Source organism: Mytilus trossulus, chromosome 6 (assembly GCF_036588685.1).
Source record: "Mytilus trossulus isolate FHL-02 chromosome 6, PNRI_Mtr1.1.1.hap1, whole genome shotgun sequence".
Classification (NCBI taxonomy): Eukaryota; Metazoa; Mollusca; class Bivalvia; order Mytilida; family Mytilidae; genus Mytilus; species Mytilus trossulus.
In genome coordinates, this window is record NC_086378.1 from 2,354,866 (window position 1) to 2,374,981 (window position 20,116).

Sequence of the window (20,116 nt, forward strand, 5' to 3'; positions counted from 1 at the left end):
ATGAAGTTGATGTCCAATCAATCTGAAACTTGGAATACAAGTTCCATATGATATGATCTTTGAGGTTCTGACCCCAATTTCATAATTTTCATGGGGCATCCCTGTACTTAGGATACATTCTTGTTTTCATATAATTCTGTGTGGAGTAATTGGTAGGTCAAGGTCAAGGTAACAAAAATTTACATTTGCATTTTTCCAAATATTGTTTGCAAGGGTGTAAAAAACTCCATGTTTCTTTATAATATCCTTACACTTCTGTGAAAATTGGTGCAGAACATCTATTCAGGAATGTTGCCTGACCCATCCATCTGTGTTGTGTCCAGATTATAATTTTATGTTGCTTGCTTGGATACCAATTTAAATAATTATTACCAATGACCTTGAACCAGTTTCTCATCCTAAAGTTAATTGACAATTCATTACATAAATGTAGGTGGAATCCTACTTTAATCTTTTATAATGGTCTGGACAATTGTTGCATGGAACCATAGAATGAGTTATGACCCTGAACTTCAGCCATTCCATGAAGGTCATGAATACAGTTTATCAAAAAGGTCAAAGAGGCAGAAAGTTAAAGATCAGACAATACTGAAGGCAAAAAAGCATGAAAAGGCAAGCAACAGTTCAAATACATTTAAAACTAAAGGTTTAGAAAATGGATCCTACTAAAAAGAAAAGGTAGACAAAGTGCTCTTGAATTGTAAAGAGTGGTTGTTTACTACATGTAAAAGTCTAATGATTGGTGGTGACTCTGCATAACGTCACAAACAAGGAAAGGTGTTAGAGATTGTTATTACATACACACTGCTAAGAACTAAAATTTGCATTTAGTGTTTGAATTTGTGGAGTGAGTCAATAACTGTTTTTAGAAGTAATTACCCTTTTTAACAAGGAAAATCAAAATCTTCAGCACAGGCATTTGTGTCCTCAAACACATTCTTCTTTTATTCTTTTATTTTAATGAGATTATTTCCATTGAACAAAATCTTGCAGATTTCCTAAGAATACTTTAAAATTAGTATTGTTCCAATGTATTTTTCTTCTTCAAATATCTATCATAGGACATGAACTGGTTTATTGACATTTCAATTTTCAAAAGTTGAATGCTGTGAGGTGAAATTATGATTTCCATTTAACTCTGTGTGCATAACATTCTTTGATTTGTTCTATTTTTCGGAATGAAATATGTATTTCAGAAATTGATTCCCAGATTGGAACAAAAGAGGGACGAAAGATACCAGAGAGACAGTCAAACTCATTGATTGAAAATAAATTGACAACGCCATGGCTAAAAATCAAAAGACAACCAGACAAATAAAAGTACAGAAGACCCAACATAGAAAACTAAAGACTAAGCAACAGGAACGCCACCAAAACTGGTGGTGATCTCAGGTGCTCTGGAAGGGTAAGCAGATCCTGCTCCACATTTGGCACCCATCATGTTTCTTATGTTATTACAAATCTGGTAATCCAGAACAACCTGTTTGACCTCTTTTTTTTCATCTATAATGACTAAAAGGTAAAATGTAACAATTTTTTAGCAAAGTCTAGAAAATAATGGTTTATAAAGTAGTTGAAATTTGCTTTGAAATAGCTGTCAGCAAATGTAAGTACACTAAGATCAGTATACTGCATGTTTTTTTGTTGTCTTTTTGTGCTTCATGTTGATTCGATGATGTTTTAAGTTTTTTCTTATGTTGTGTGTTTACTTCTAAAGCTAGTTGGTTGAACCCTCTTAAATATGTTTCATGTGTCTGTGTCAAGTAAGGAGCCTTTAAATCAGTGCTTGTTATTGGTTGCTTTCTGTCAAAATTTGTATTGCATTTAATATATTTTAAAAATGGTTCCAGCTTTTAAGATTTTCTAATGAATTTTGTCACTTTTGTTATGCTGGATCATTTTATAGCATGTTTTCACACTGTGAAGGCCTCCTGCTGATCTTTAGTTCCTCATCATCTGGTGTCTAATGAATAGTTGTCTGATTGGCAAATATAAATCTTCTCCAAATTTTATCAAGATTTTATTTATAACAGTAAGATTGATTTTTATCAAGGATTTATAAAATCAATCATAGCAAATCAAATAATTTTATTGGTGTAAATTCCAATACAGATTTATATGCAATTTACTTTTTTTCAAAGTCTAGTGTCAAGGTTGTTAAGTTTCCCGTGTTGTTGATCAATCTTTAAATAAAAAGGTTAATACGTATGTTTTTGATAACATGTAAATAAACATTTTCTTTTATACGTTCTAAAAAGTGAATAAAGTTAAAATCAAAACGAAAGTGAAAGTGCCGTAGGCGCTAAGAACAAGGAAGAGAAGTCCCACATTAATGCTTCCGAATGTGTTTGACGTCAGCCAATGACCTTTGTTGGGTCATCGTTATCGGCTTCACAGACACAAAGAATGAACACATTTCATTCACGAAATAATCAACAAACTATACTGGACCTAATGGATTCGACATGTACCATTTGAAGATTGAACATAGAACTTTAAATCTTTTAGCTTTTCACACAAATACATTGAGAAATGGCGACAAAATATTGTTTCCAAAAACACATAATCCACGCTTTGTTCCTCATACTGCTGTCATGGGCTCAAGTAGGATCAGCCGAATCACACGAGGAATCTCACAACGAAACAGAAAGATATCAGATTTTTTCATTTGATTTTGAAAGAGTAGAGCTACCATATGTGATATGTTTGTGGATATTAATTGTTGCTTTAGCCAAAATAGGTAAGCCACGTTACTAACCACTCCCCCAGTTATTGATCCCAAAGTCTTTGGCATATATCAGATTGTTAACTTATCCCTTTTAGAATTCTGTACCCATTTTCCTTTTTTTAAGTTTTAAGTTCATAGATGGACTCCGGGTTTTGAACCCCAAAATGAAATTAAGTGGACTTTTGTCTGTTTTGAGTTGGAAGCCTAAATTAGCCATTATTCAGCTATCATCCCATGAACACTGCACTCTAATATAAACAAAGAGAGACAAATGTACATGTATTATAATAAGGAAAGTGATCATGACACCCCTCCACAACAAGGGTTGATCCTTTGTTCAATCATTTCTGCATCTTCTTCCTTTTTTGCTGTTCATACATGTACATAAAATAACTTTATAAATCAATTGCCTTTTGTCAATTAAATTCAATTCACTATTTATTGGAAAGAGTACAATAGAGATTGTAGACATTCCTTTTTTTTTTAGACACAATGTTTAGTTTTTGACCATGTTGACAGTTTAATATTAACATCAATGTTAAATTAATAATTTAATAGAAATGTAAAAATTGGTAAAGATTTTGTTTATCTCTTCATCACCTTCTCAAAATACATGTACAAAACGCATCTCTAATGTTTACTTGTACCTGACATATTTAACAGAAAATATTCATATACTGTGAATTCAGAAATTATTGCGTTCATTTATTATTGCGATTTTGTCATTTTACGATTTTAGAAAAATCCTGCTTAATTCTTATAAAATCTTTTAAAATGCGAGTTTAAGTTATTGCGTAACTGTTTACAACTCTTGCAATTTTCGCAACAATAAAAACATCACAATAATTTCTGAATTTGCATTCAGGGCCTTTTATAACTTACTATATGCGGTATGGGTTTGCTCATTGTTGAAGGCCGTACGGTAATTGTTAATGTTTGTGTCATTTTTGTCTTTTGTGGATAGTTGTCTCATTGGCAATCATACCACATCTTCTTTTTTATATTACAGTAATTGCTTCCTAAACCCTCGGCTAAAACAATTAATTACTGGTTCACAATTGTTTCTGAAGTACTAAATGTACATGTATACAATGTATACTATTGGAGAAATGCTACCATGTTAAAACCTTTTCATAATTGGAGACAAAAGACTAGAAATATTAGAACCATACACATGTGTAGGTTAGCTAGGCATCAGCTTCATATTGTAGGAAAATCAAATGAAGCAATTTACTGGAATTCTGGTTGGAAGTATTCAAGCAATTGGAGGTTCATCATGTTGGTTTTTTTTAACACAAACCATGCCAACATATTTGTTTTGCCCTTCTTTCCCCCAGCATGCCCAGTATAACATTTGATTTCAAGTTAAATGTATGATTGATACTTGTATAAAGAGATGGCAAGACTGTGAAGTACAAAGAACCATTTACTCTTTCTTGTGACAGATGTGATCTGAAGGGATTTTAAAATCCTTTCTCAAGGTTACAATATATTTATTATAGATATATATACAAATGTATACAAGTACTTGTTTTATTGAGATTCATTTCTCTGTAAAAAAAAATAAGGTGATGTGGTAATATGGCCATTGCCAATGAAACAATTATCCACCAAATTTCCAAATGAAGTGGAAATACATGTAAGCAATAAAAGGCAACTGCATGGCCTACAGCAATGAGAAAAACCCATACATGTACCTTTGTTTCATTGTTTATTGAATTTACCACATACATGTACCACCATCAGTCGGTGTCTGAGTTAGTAAAGTGTTTTATCCATAGATAAAGGTGCTAACTGAAAATATATTTTAGTCTTAATATTTCCCGTCATACTAAACCTGTAGACGGTAGACATTTCAAGTTGAGTTTTATAATTTGACATCGCATTTACATGTACATGTATGCAATTGTTCTAGTGTTTTTTACCCATAGACTGAGGTAATTAATAACACAAAAGATATTTTGGACTTAATGTTTCCTGTCCTTAGTTTATTGAATTTTACATGTATGTAATTGCTCTAGGAAATGCACTGTAATACCTGGGTATAATACCTGGGTAGTATTGCTATCCTTTAAATATTTAGATTTGTTTGTAAGATAACAGTTCAATAGAATGGATAGCAATAAATTACAAACAGGATCTTAATTAATTTGCGATGCACTTTTATGCATTATATTATTTAAATTAAGGGTATAATAGGTGGGTTGTTTTCTGAGAGTACATTTGTGATTTTTGATTCTTTAAACATTTGTCAGGTAAACAAGTGTTTGGTATATGATCCAGTATGTAATTAGATTGAGGAAGTGTATCCTTAGGATAGGGATGTACACGGTTCCAATGATGTCATTTCCCTACAGCTACATGTACTTGTACCAGATATCCTTTAGTAATACCATTATATGGTACTTTACATGTATTGCAGGATGTCTTTATATAATTATCATTACCATTGAGTTACTTGTACCAGATATTATTCCTACCTAAGTTAGTAATACCATTATACAAATGGTACTTTACATGTACATGAACATGTACTGTAGGATGTCTTTATCATTACCGTTGAGCTACTTGTAGTAGAGATCCTTCCTACCATTATATGGTACATGTACATGCACGTGTATTGGAGGATGTATATCATTACCATTGAGCTAATTGTAGCAGATATCCTTCCTACCTTTAGAGTTTAGTACATTGGTTGTAAATACCATTATATGGTACTTTAATGAGGTATTGCAGGAAATCTTTTGATTTTCCATTGATCAAGCTACTTGCAGTATATATTCTTCCTACCTTTATATTTACATCATACAGGGTTTTACATCTTCTGCAGGATGTCTTAATCAATACATAAATATATGCATTACCTTTGAAACTTATAGAATCTCTTAAATTTAAATCATACACAATATGTATATTTAATAACATGTTGACTGAGATCAGTGTTTGTGTACTACAGGGATATTTAGTTTAAAACAAATAGACATTACATAAAGCAAAGTCTTTTATAACTCACCATGGTTTCTTCATTGGCATGTCCTAACAAGTACAGTTCTATCTGTTGTTGGTGAACATAACCTTTGACCTATAATGGTTTATTTTTTTTACAAGTTGTGACTTGGAAGCAGAGTTGTCTCATTGGCACTCATACCACATCTTCGTATTTCTATAAGACAACACTAAAATAATTTCATTATACTCTAAAGTGTGAAAAATTTGGTCAGATACTTGTTGATAAGGGATTATTTGTACCCAATCGTGAAGAATGATATTATTGTTCCCATTTTTTTACATGTTGATTCGTGCTAATCAGAATCTACAACTTGCATTTTTCAATCTTATATATGACCTTGACATTGACCTCATTTACACACGTCAGTAGTCAGGTTAAGTTTGCACTATGTTGCTCCTTAGTAGCTATGTAAATTTATAAGAGGTCAACATTGTGTAGAATTGTAATAAGTAGTTAGTACAATGAAAATGTTTGTATTGTGGCCTTGACCTCATTTGCACTGTGCAGTGTCTGGTATTAATTGGGAATCTGGGTTTTTTCCTCAGCTTAAGTAATTATAGGTCAACAATATTTGGTATATACAAATGTATAATGTTTGTTGTAAAGTCCTTCAATTTTCAAAATTAAGAAGCTTTTTATCCTAATTTAATGAATCATAGCCGTAGCTTTCAGCTAACATATTTAAACAAAATTCCTAATGCATAATATGCATATAGATATATTGTCCATTAAATTGTGGGTTTTCAAATTTATCAATACAAAGTTAGACTCAAGCAGACTTCCTGTTTCATACATTGTCTAATGGTTTAGTAAATAGAAATCTATAATACTACAAGGATTTCTAAGATGTGTGAAATTGGTTAACCAAAAACTCTTTTTTTCTCATACATTGTATATGATACCCTGATATCTTTATTTGTTTCAATATTTTTAATTACAAAGTTTTGACTATCAGAGATAAGGATCCTCCTGTTGACATGGCTGGTTAATGATGCTTACTGATGGTTAGGATGAATGTGAAAGTCAGCTTATTATATCTTTAACATTCTAGAGATCACAGGCATGCTTCCAGTCATTTTAAAAGGGGGTTTTAACTACTGGAACACTAAAATCGTTCATATTTACTGAAATTTGAAAAATAAAAATAATTAAGAATTGGTGAGGGGGGACTGGAACCATAGTTTTACTATAAGAACTGAACTCTTATTTACTCTTATTCTTTTAGTCTACCTACCCAATCTTGACGCCATTATTAATTTCAAGTTAATAATTGTGTCAGTACAAATTTTATATTGTGTAATACAATAGTAGGAAAAGGTGTGATTTTCCTCTACTTATTATTGCACCTTTGGAAAGACATCTTTGTGAATGAGTGTAAATTCTAGGAGGGCCTGACATGCACCCTAGTGTTTTACTTTTTATTGTCAAGTATTATTTCCTATATATAAACTTGATATATAAAACTGGTTAATTTGTCTGCATAGTTTTGAAACTTTTAAACCAAACTTTAAACAGGTTAATGACTTTTGTAGGACATGTAGGAGGGTCTTACATTGTACATACACCTGAGCAGATTGTCTTACTTTTTTTATTGTCAAATATTAATTTCCATTATAAACATGAAATATAACACTGGTTAATTTGTCTGCATAGTTTTGAAACTTTGAAACAAGAACTGTAAGATGATATACAGGGTAATGACTTCAAATGGTTTATACTTTTTAGTATGATCTTTATTATAGATGTAATATCATATCAATAGAACCTTTTTATGGACAAACTTATTTTGTAATTCAATCTGACATAAACAGATAAATGTTTATAAAACGCCTTTAATAATATTTACAATCATGAATACAAATTGTATCATCTGTAGAAGTTCATTAACACCGTAGACATGCATGATACGAGATTTAAATCGAGCTTGGAGCACACTTCTATAATCGTTAGTAATCGTGATATTGGTGTTATATATTTTGGTACCCTCAACCTTAATGTATTTACAGTCTGTCGAACATGAACGTATTGCATCTGTTTGTCATCAGTGTACTCCCACATCACTGTGACATTATGTCATGTTGATTCAGTCACCTTGTCCTATATTACAGTCACGACATATGTTTCACTCAAATTATTGGAAATTCAGACAAAACCCTTTAACAGAGATGCTTTCATTGCCGAAGCTGAAGCTATTTTCCAACATGGTTCCGTTGGGAGTTAAGAAAGTAGTCTTGGAATCGATTGATTTATTTAAGTTAAATGACTACCAATATACGTTAACAACTTGCAACAAAAAAAGGGGAGCATTGAAATTGATGCTTAAAAGTTAAAAATACATTTAAAAAACTAGAGGTAATTGTTTTGAATTGTTCTTATTTCATACATTGTCAAGCATGCTTAGTGGTAAATAGACCTGAGTACAATATCATATCTCATTGAACAAATGTATTTACAGAACTTTATGTTCATGTCTTTGAAGCTCTTTGCTATGACATATTGTAAGCATACAAGATGCTCTAAAAAAAACTCTTTTATAAACACCAGTTACCATATATACATGTGTCAGTTATTAGGCCCCTTTTTGCAACAACTTGTGTCATTTGGATTTTTCTTTTACATCTCTTTAAAATGACAAAACTCGTTTAAGTTGGCAATATTGGAATTAAGAGTAATTTATTAGCTCCCTTTTAAGTTTAAGCATATTTACATTTTATATAATTACTATTGTTTACATGAAAACTTTCACCTGTGTTTATGTACACAATAACTGTACTCCTTTTCTAAACCGGTTATTAATAGTTAAAGGTAAGATTGTGTTGGTTAAATTGCAAATCTTATTTTAAGAAAGTACCATTTGTTAAGTCATTTTGTTATTAATTATATACTGAATTCACATTTAATACATTGTCCAGAATTCATACTTTCCTCGAAGGTAATTATCAGTTTTCATTACAGCCATGCTGTTTACTATAACTGTTCTGGACCAATTCGTCTCTTAAATGTTTTGGCACTAATTAGGGTTTAAACGTTAGGACTTGGGACTAAAATGGTTTAAATGGTACAATTTAAAAGCCCTACTTAAAGTAAGACATTTTCCCCCTTTATTTAACTTCTGTATTGTTGTAAAACTTACTGTCATAATATAAGAATATTTATTGTGTATTTTGGTATGAAATAAATATGATAATTTAGGTATTATTTCTTTAAGACTTCCCTTCCTAGAATGCTGGCTTATACTTGTCCAAATCATTTCCCGGTCAAGTATTAGCTTTGTCCTCCCAGAGAATTGTCTGTTATGTCGGTTGTTGTAGACACTTGTCCCCTAGTGTGACAAGGTGTCCAGGGCAGAACTGGTCTTCATTATTTCTGTAAAGAACCTGGGTTTATTTGGTTATTTCGTGACTGCGCTAGCATTAAGTAAGAAGGTATCCAGGAAACGTTACTTTTACTTAAATGTCAGATCAGTCCGTTCACATTTTGGTGCCGTGACCATACAAATTGCCCTTAAACATTTCTGTTATTTTGTAAAATGGCATATTCAATGGATTATGCAAGCGGTATAAGCCAGCAAGATAGAGCAAAAATTGAGCATTCTGATAGATTTTCAGATAAAGATGAAGTTAAGTATAGACATGAAAAAGATTTCAATTTTAGTACTCCATTAAAATCATTTGTTACTTTATCTGAAACCTATGATGATTCAGTAAGGGATAAATCTATATTGAAACATCCAGATTATAAAGTAGATAGAAAATTTACTCCAAAAAGATACCAAGAGCCACATTTTAGTAGGAGACCAAGCTATGAATTGTATGATGATAGGGATAGATTAAATAAGAACCAAGGATCAGATTATCTCCCAAACAAGAGATATGTTGATAAGGATACATTTTCAGAGGACTATCAACCCTTAAATAGGTATTCAACTGAAAAATACCCCAGTTATGATTTAAATAGGCATGAAGGGGTTAAGCACACATCTTTTCTTGATAACTTGCCAAACCCTGTTACCTTACATGAAAAACGTATAGCAAGAAGAGAAAAAGAGCCTCAATCATTTGATGGCAAAACTATCGACTGGCAAGACTATTTGGTTCATTTTGAACAAGTTGCAGAATGGAATGAATGGAATGATTTAGAAAGAGCTAAACAAATTGTTATGAGTCTAAGAGGTCCTGCTCAGAAAATTTTGAGTACTTTAAGTAAACAAGACCTTGGAAATTATAATAAAATTAAAGAAAGTTTAAATAATAGATTTAATCCTAGAGAAAGAGAAGCCGCATATGTTTGCGAATTTGAAGCAAGAAGACATTCTAAAGATGAAACTGTTTCTGAGTATGGTCAAGCTTTAAGAAGGTTAGGTTACTTGGCTTTTCCAAATGAAAAACAAGATTCTGAAATGATGGAAAAAGTTCTTATAAATAAATTCATTAGAGGATTAAATAACTTGGATTTACAAAAGCATGTCCAGTTCCAACGTGCAAAAACGTTGGATTCTGCAATTTCATACGCAATTGAATATGAAGCATTTATCAATCCTCAAAATAATATGAGAAAGCCAATGCTAACTAGCAATGAAGTCCCCATTCAAGCAATTAAGGATAATAAAAAGGAAAGTACAGAGTTATTAACTCTTGATCAAGTTGCTAAACTAATTGATGAAAAATTAAGTCAACTTAAACATGTTAATACAGAAACTGAAAATAGGAACGGATATTATCAAAATAGGCCTCATAGGTTTAATAATAGGGGCAGAGGAAGGTATTATAGGAATCAAAATAGCACGACTGACAGAGTCTGCTATAAATGTAATGAGATAGGACACATTCAGTACTATTGTCCATTGAACAATCAGGGAAACGATTAAAAGCTGATTTAGAGGCCAATACTTCAGCTGTTAAAAATTTAGAAAGGCCACAAACCAAAATTGAAAGTTTGATATCAGATCCAATTAAGAGAGTCCAAATAAATTTAGTGAATCAAAATTGTCTTTTTGCCTTTTGCAAAATTGATGAAATTGATGTTAAATTTCTTGTTGATACTGGATCACCAGTTTCTTTGATTTCTTTTGATACTTTTGAGAAATTAAAACTAAGTTCTCAGTTGATTAGCCTAGATAGTATATTAACAACTGCCAATGGCAATGTTTTAAGTGTTAAAGGCAAATGTATTTTGAATTTAGCAATAGGTCCTTTATTAGTTAAACAAGAAGTTATTGTAGCTGATATAAAAGGGTCATCTGGGATCTTAGGAATGAATTTCTTTGAACAAAATGAAATTGATATTCAAATTAAAAGCCAATGCTTAAGTATCAATGGTCAGAGTATTCCTCTTTTTAAAGAAAGTAGTTCCCAGTGTTCACGAATTCAGATAGCTAGGCAAGTTTCAATTCCTGCAAATAGTGAAATGATTATTGAAGCTTCTAAAAGAGATTCATTTGTAGATGGTATTGGCATTATTGAACCATTAGAATGGGTGAAAAGTAAAGGTCTTTTGGTGGCAAAAAGCCTAGTTGATACAGAAAATACAATTTACCTAGCTATCATGAATTTGAATTCAAAATCAGTTAAACTTAAACAAGGTGAACAGATTGCACACTTGATGACAATTGAACAAGTTTTTGATGAGGATAATGCTGAGTCACAAACAGATTCAAAATCTAATGACATATCAGAACAAGTTAATACTTTAAAAGATAATGAATTCCCCGAGCATTTAAAATCTATGTTAGATAAAGTATCATCAGACTTAAAAGATGAAGAGAAGCAAAAACTGTCTTCACTTATCCATGAGTATAAAGATATATTCGTTGGTCCTGATGGTTCTCTTGGGCGAACTGATAGAGTAAAACACTATATAGATACAGGTGATTCAAAACCTGTAAAGATATCCCCACGAAGAGTAGCTTTGAAACAGAGGGATGTACTTGAAGAAGAATTGAAAAAAATGATTGACAAAAATTTGATTGAACCCAGTTGTAGTCCATGGGCAGCACCAGTGTGCCTTGTGAAGAAAAGGGACGGGTCTATTCGATTCTGTGTGGACTTTAGGAAATTAAATGAAAGAACTGTAAAAGACGCCTACCCTTTACCACGTATTGATGACACTCTTGATACCTTGAGCGGCGGAAAGTGGTTTTCATGCGTTGATTTAGCCAGTGGTTATTTTCAGGTAGAGGTTGCCGAAGAAGACAAATATAAAACTGCCTTTTCGACACATAAAGGCTTATATCAGTTTCTTGTAATGCCGATGGGTCTATGCAACTCTCCCGCTACATTTAGCCGGCTCATGAATCAGGTTTTGGGTAGTTTACAATGGCATCGTTGTCTTTGTTATCTGGATGACGTCATAATTTATGGAAAAGACTTTGAAACAGCTTGATCTTAAACCATACTACCAAGAGCAGAATTATATGGTATTCTCTGTGACGGAGTGACCATGTCTATTTCTGTAATGTTAAAAGGATTTTCACACATTCTTTAGCCAAATGTCATCTTTATCTGGAGTTCTTCAAACTAGTTCACCACTTTTCTTTGTATAATTAGACATGGTCTCCTTTTTCGTGCTGACATAAATGTCAAATCACAGACACAGAACTAACACTAAAATTGGCATTATATAAATGTCGGTCAATCACATTTCATTTTTCAATTCCATAATAAGAACTCTTATATATTTAATTTTTTGAAACATGATTTTTTTGTGTGTGTTTTGTTAGTCCACTGATTATGATGAAAATAAGTAGATTGATTGATAGATTGATGTTTAGAGCCACTTTATGCACTTTTTTGTGGGTGTCAGTTTTTATTGGTGACTGAAGCCAAAGTGTCGAGAGATAAACACCAATCTTTAGTAGGAAAATTGACAAACCAAATCACTGTTTATTGTTGTTAACTGTCTTCTATATTTTTTAAGTTGTTTTTTTTGTCCTTAGGTTGCTGTCTCATTAACATATTTTTCACATCTACTTTAAAAATGTATTGATGTAGAATATATTATCTATTAAATACATCTGTGTATTAAAGGTCAAACAATGTCAAAGAAGTTTTAATTTTTTGGTCTTTTGCATATTTACATCACACCTATCTATGTCTTACATCTACATGTAGCCTAGAAGGAAAATTTTAACATACATTGCACCGATGATAGGAAATACGCCCAATTGATTTCTGCAATTCATTCTTTGTAGAATAAGCCCTTGGATTTAAATAATAAAATACATGTACTAAAATTGAGTAAATAAAAGTTTTTACAAAATATATGAACCATATACCTTTTTGTGTAACATATCATCAAAGACATAAAAGATAAAAGTGTAGCCTTTCAGACTTTATTGTTAAATTACAACTTTCCTATGAAATAAAAGAGTATATTTTTCCCACAATATTTAGATTTAAAGTAAACTTGTGTAGGTTATGATTATAATTTTCAATGGGTATTAGTACAATGAAGGTTTACAGGCCAGAATTCTATTACATCATTTAGAAATCAATATAGATAAACACTATAGTGGTCAACAAAGAACTTGTGTACCCATCTCCTTAGTAAATGAGGTGACCTTACTGAACTGCAAGAATAAACAGAAATTTGGGGCTGATCCAGGATATTTGAAAAAAGCGGGGGGGGGGGGGGGGGGGTAATAATTTTATGCTAAAGATGATATATTTTCTAGACTATGTCAACCCCCCCCCCCCTTTTTCTGAATCTGTAGCTGGAACATATGATTTGGTATCTTGGATCCAGGTGCGGATCCAGCCATTTTTAAAAGGGGGGGTTCCTAACCCAGGACAAGGGGGGGGGGTTCCAACTATATGTCCCCATTCAAATGCATTGATCTTCCAAAAAAAAACCCTGGATCCGCGCCTGGGATGTATGTTTACTTGTACTACTATCAGACATATTTAAACTCTAATGAATAAGTGACCAACATTAGAAGAGCCCTATCAATTAGTATAACTATAGTCATATCCCATTATAATGCTTTGTCAGAAAGTTTGTTTTTTGGATAACATTATGTAGTAAAGCAATTAGTTTGTTACATTTGTTATTACATCATATGACAACATGTGCCAAAATGAAGATGATCAAATGTAAAATAAATCAATATTATGTCTTGGTTTGGAGTAGAATTTACACTTTTTGTTGAACTTTCTATATTTACTTTATGTTTTGGCATGTTAATTAATCTGTTGAAAAACATGCTGCAAGTGCATGTAAACTAAGATTTGATCACTCATAGACGAATCTCTTTGAGATAACATGTATGTAAAAAATATAAATGACAGGGTTATATGACCTTGACCTAGTATGTAACCTCATTTTCATGGTTTGTTGATGAATTATTAATTTCTAAAGGGTTTCCAAATTGCTGCCAGTGCATGTAAACCTATTTTTGATCACTCATAGACAAATCTTTGAAATAACATGTATGTAAAATTTAATGATTCGTATACATAACATTGGATGCATTTGTCTTAGATGTGTTTGTCAAAACCTTTTGAAGTGTTGGGTTCTCAATGCTCTTCAAGATTGCACTATAATTGAAAGCAGTTACATTTAACTTAGTGGAGTTGGAAACAATTAAAAGAGAAATAATGAAATACTGTTTTTCTACCCATAAAAACATGGGGAATTATCCCTTAAACTCTTATAGTTTCACAAAAACGATGGGGAATTATCGTATAATTTTAGTATTACCTAACAAAATGGTTATGGGATATAATGTTGGAGTAATAATCCAATGACTTGATTATCTCTTAATCGTCTAATTACCATACAGAAAATAGTTGGGTAAATTAAGAGATCATTCATCAAGTGCATGCCTACTGTATTTTTCAGGTCAAAAATGTAATACAGAGCTATTTCTAGTATATCTTAATCAATACATGACCTCAGTCAGACCCCTCACTGATACTTTCCAATGAATAGAAGATATAAATTATAACTTTTTTTATTCACAATCTTATAGATAAAATTCAAGCATTATCTTGATTGATTACAGAAAAAATAGTGAAAAAATGTACTTTTAACAGTCACACCAGATCTTTGATTGTAATCCAAACTTGTAAAGACTCCAGACATTTAAGGGTGTTACATATATTGTATTAGCATGAAGTTTCACCTGTCTGTTGTTCCCTTCTAGTTTTCCAGGCCAGTAGCCAGGAATTTCCAAGGGGGGGTTTGTTGGACTCACAAAATCGACTTTAACAGTCACAATTCGAAACAAAACATTGACTTTAACAGTGCTTATTTGTTTTCAAGGGGGGGGGGGTCGTCCGAACCCCCCTGGCTACGGGTATGTTTTCTGTTGTTCCCCTTGAAGTTGATTGTAATTTTCCCTTCTTGGTGCTTTCTTTTCTTTATGTTTAAGTTATAGTTCAATAAAGTTTAGTCACTTTCCCAGCCTAAACATTGTTAGGTCACTGATTAAGTAAGTAGTACCGTTGATCAATTTTGTCATTGCTTTTCATGTTTATTGTTCAGTTTCCATGTACATGAAAACGTTTATAGAATTATCGATAACAATTGATCCGGGAACTGAAACAAGTTACATCACCAATTAATGGTTTCCAGGTCAATTAGTAAACAACTATACACAATAAACAACGAAACTCAATACACAGGTTTAAATATTGTCATATCATACTTTCAACAAAAACTAGGCTTATAATCACTGAAGTGGAAAAGGCGGTTATTTAGACTATTTATCAGCATTTGAATTTGATAACAGTTCAAGACTGGTATTTATAAATGTTATACCAGATTGATAGGGTATAGCACATATATTTGTAAAATCTTCAGGAAAACCATGTATGTATAGCTATAGACTAAAATACATAAACCTGGAATTTTCCCATGAATATTTTAAAAGTGTTTACACAAACGAGGATAGTAAACAAATTTATTGTCATCTCTTTCATATGTAAACAACTATTTCAAAAGTTATAAGTTAAACCTTTTCAAGTGATATATATTTCCTTTATCAAAACTTTCTTCAGGGTTGTTGATCTACTAAGTCCCCATTACACTTGTATGAAATTGAAATGAACATTATTTGAATCGATCTGAAGACCAGTTTGCATTTACATTTGATTTGCACAAGCAAGATTGATCTGGATCCTTTTAGATCCAGTGCATCTACACTGCAATATAAAAAGAAATTGTCTGACCTAATACTTTACTTTTTCAAAACAAACAATCCTATAAATAGAATATGATCAAGTGCGCATTTTGATCTTCTATTGACAGTTCTTATGATGTGTTCCTTTTAATACCTTTGATCTTGTCTTTCATATTCCTGGAGCTGCAAGTGCATATTCTTCAAAATCTTCAATGTTTAATTCTCTTTGATGTATTTCCCAGTGATCATGGGCAGGTTGGTCTCCCTAGAGTCCAAATAAGAGGACAGTATCTTTATGATTCCTGTTCTCCAATCCATTGTCTTCAGATCCATTGTCAGCTGGCCCTTGAATAAAAATGAAAACTAAAGATTGATATTTGTTGTATCAATTCTCAGGAAATATGAATAATTTTTGTCAACTTTTATTTTCATTTTTCCAAATTTCATTTGAATCACAAGTTTATTTTGACTTTGATTTGTATTTTTTAACATTCCATTTTAATCACAAGTTAATGTTGAATTTAATTTGTATTTTTCAGCATTCCATTTGAATCACAAGTTACCGACAATCATTCCAGAGAGTTGTCTCCTCATAGTACTCGGTCTCATCATCGGAGCCATTCTACACTATGGTAAAATCACAAGTGCCAGCAGTTATGTCATCGATGCAGATATCTTCTTTATTTACCTTCTGCCACCAATCATATTTGATGCTGGATATTTTATGCCAGTCAGAGCCTTTTTCGACAACATTGGAACAATATTGTTACTAGCAGTAGTTAACACATTAATTAGTGCAGGTCTGATTGGTATATCTCTTTATGGTGTTGCCTACTTAGGATGGGTCGGTCGTCCAATGGGAATCCTGAACTGTTTTATATTTAGTAGTCTTATATCTGCTGTTGATCCAGTTGCAGTTCTGTCTGTGTTTGAAGAAATCCATGTCAATCAGATGCTTTACATCATAGTATTTGGCGAGTCCCTGCTCAATGATGGAGTAACAGTGGTAAGTTAATAATAACAAAAATGACAAAGTAAAAAAAGCAATACTGTACATTTATTTAATTGGAAAATCTGCTCAAAGGCCTAATTTTTTCTACCTAAAAAGATGTTAGCTTCTTATTATTTACTATTAAAAGGTGTACTTGATGCAAGTCAAGTGCACCCCAAGATATTCATAAGTCTGAATGACCTCGAAAATCACACATACAGTAATGTAGACATACTGTGAGGGAAGTATTTTTACCTGGTTCCCCATAATTAATAAGGACATTTGATTGGCACCTACAAGTTTATATCAGTGTTTATGAAGTAAGAGAATCTGACACAGTAATATGGAACAGACACTTAGTACTTAGCTCTTGTTAACACTTTTAAGTCATTTGATCAGCAACTACAAATCAGCTATATTATATGTTTTAAGATTTTGATTATGTTGTATAAAATATTAATATTGATCAGTGAAATGGTAAATGCCTCATTAGAAGCAAAAGAAAATATGTTATGATTGCCAATAAGACAACTATCAACTAAAGTACTAAGACAAGGACTTAAGCACTTGAAGGTCACATTACCACCTTCAAGATATCAACAATGAACAAAACCCATATCTTATAGGCAGCCTTTAAAGACACAGACATGACAAAATGTGGAATAATTCAAAGCATTAGCCTGGTTAATGAAAAAGCATTATTTATATTAAAAAAACAAGATTTGTTTTGATGCCAAGGAGACAACTTTATGTCAGGGTATGGCCTTCAACAATGAGCAAAGCCCATACTGCATAGTCAGCTATAAAAGGCCCCAAAATGACAATTCAAACGTGAAAACTAATGGCAAGCTGAGCCTGTTTTATAATTTCGGATTCCACCTGTTGGTCGATCTTATTGCTATTATCACTCATTATTTCTTGATCATAGTGAAGCATCTGTAATGAAAATAAACAGAAAAAAAAGAGAAAGTATAAATAAATACCATTATGATAAACAAAAGAAATGTAGTCTTGAATCTATTACAGACTTTGTTCTCAATTTAATCCAAATGTTTTCTGACATTGCCAACTTTGTATTTACACTTTGTAATAAATATACTATTATACTTGATGCCCGGAAAGTATATATAGAACTTGAGGTCTGTTTACCAAGGTCTGTTTACCAATTTGTTAACTTCGTATTGGCAAAGAACACTAGAAACTTATTGTTCTGGCTGTCACTAAACTGATAGAAAAAAAGTTAAACTGCTGATAGAAAAAAAATTTAATCTGTTAAGTATACAATGTGCATATACATGTACTGGGCCCTGATAACACATTTAATGGAGTTAGCTTAAGTGCAATTTTTGAGTGACAATTTATACAATCTCGGACTCATAGGAAAAAATATAGATCATGCCAAGGAGGTTATATTAGAAGGAGAGAGGACGAAAGACGATAATTACACATAAAATGTTACCGACTTTTCTGTAAGTGGGTGTTAATTAGTTGAGATCGACTCTGTCACAGAGGGAGATTTTGTCCTAATTACATACCCGAGTAAGAACGGAAACACCCGAGGTGTCATAAACTGACCGGATATACAATTATTGAAATGTTAATCAGATTTTTTGTGATATTTTTTATTAAGTAATTAAAAATTAAAATGTTGTGTTAAAAGTAAACTTATTACCAATAGAAATAAAAAGAATATCCGTCTCATTGTCGTCAATGTTAATATCAGCAGTCATTACAGAAGTCACTTTTACGTTGTTCCCGATAAATTTCTCTATGTTTCAATTGCAAATATTCCTTCCGGTCGTTGCCGGTCACCGTAACTAAAGTACTTTGCATATTCGTATATTTTCTATGAGTATTACCTGCCAATTCTCAGAAGCAGAAATTGACAGGTGAAGCGAAAATCTTTGTTTAAAGCAATGAAGTGTTGAATAAAAATAGCTCACTAACTTTGCTTTAAACCCTCATAACTTTGTCATTTCTTTATCTTTTTTTCACCGTAGACAGACGATTGATTTTGAAATTGCGCGTCCGATCTTTTTACATATCATAAACACCTATACACTGCATTGTAACCGAAAATACACCTGAACTTTAATGACCCAGTCACTGATAACAATCACGTGACATATGCGATTTATCTAATAGTCCGAACTACTCGCGGTAACAGCCTGGTACATTAGAGGGCCATGTCAAGTGGGTGATAAACATGTTTCTTTATAATTTTATAATTTTTCTCTGATCGAACTGCTATCCTGGGGATGCTAATTTTGTATCAAGCAGAGTGTTCACTCTCCTTCTAATATAACCTCCTTGATCATGCTAATAAATTATCTAATAAGAGACAAAGGAAACTTTCATCACAAACCAACCTCTGATTACAGTAAACACTCTAATTAAAAATAATACAAGAGGGCAATACTTTGTAAAGGAACCTAATTCTGGAATCAGTTCTTTCCCCTGACTAATAGAATGTACTTTTTGTTCACAACAGTTAGAAGATAAATACATGTACAATACTAATACAAATAAGTTTGAATTATACTTTAAAATTGGTGAATCTCAGAAATAAAAGTGTTAAAAAAGAAGTTATTTCTACAAGATAATATGATCTGGCCATCTTCTCCTCTAAGGGCACATCACTTTTTTCATCCTTATTACAAACATGACAAAGGAAAACAGATGTGTACATGTTTTTCTTCAGCTTTTTCCACAATTATATTTTTAGATTTTAAGTTACAATAATAGAATAATCTTCATCCTACGATCATATAATTACTCCTACAATCAATATAATACATGTATTTTAGCCTCCTACAATGATTATATACATGCATCTTAGGTGCTAAATTAGTATTGAAATAACATTTTTTAACAGGTGCTGTATCATATGATGGAAGGATTTATAGAAATTGGAGAACAAAATATAATTCCCGTTGATGTAGCAACTGGCGTTGGATCCTTCTTTATCATAGCCATTGGTGGATCACTCATCGGAATCTTCTTTGGTTTCTTCGGTGGATTTATAACCAAGTATACAGAGCATGTTAAAGTCATAGAACCATTGTTTGTCTTCATCATTGGATATCTCATGTATCTGACCTCAGAAATGTGTCATTGGTCAGGTATTTTGGCGTAAGTATCCTCACAGTTAATGTATAGTAATTTTATTCATTTAATTTTAACAAGTAAACACATGTAATAAACATATATAAACTGATGTGTATTCATATGTAAATTTGTGTTTACTTTCCTCTTAGTCCATTTTCT

At 32.1% G+C, this 20,116-nt stretch overlaps 1 protein-coding gene across 1 annotated transcript in view; it reads left to right on the forward strand.

Annotated features, from left to right (window-relative positions):
• Positions 1 to 2,333: 2,333 nt before the first annotated feature.
• Positions 2,334 to 20,116, forward strand: part of LOC134720579 (sodium/hydrogen exchanger 2-like) — a 36,804-nt gene continuing 19,021 nt past the window's right edge. The window contains exons 1-3 of the mRNA XM_063582911.1: positions 2,334 to 2,740; positions 16,398 to 16,864; positions 19,725 to 19,981. Of these exons, the coding sequence (XP_063438981.1) occupies positions 2,533 to 2,740; positions 16,398 to 16,864; positions 19,725 to 19,981 (932 nt within the window). The 5' untranslated portion in view covers positions 2,334 to 2,532. The remainder of the gene's footprint in view (positions 2,741 to 16,397; positions 16,865 to 19,724; positions 19,982 to 20,116) is intronic.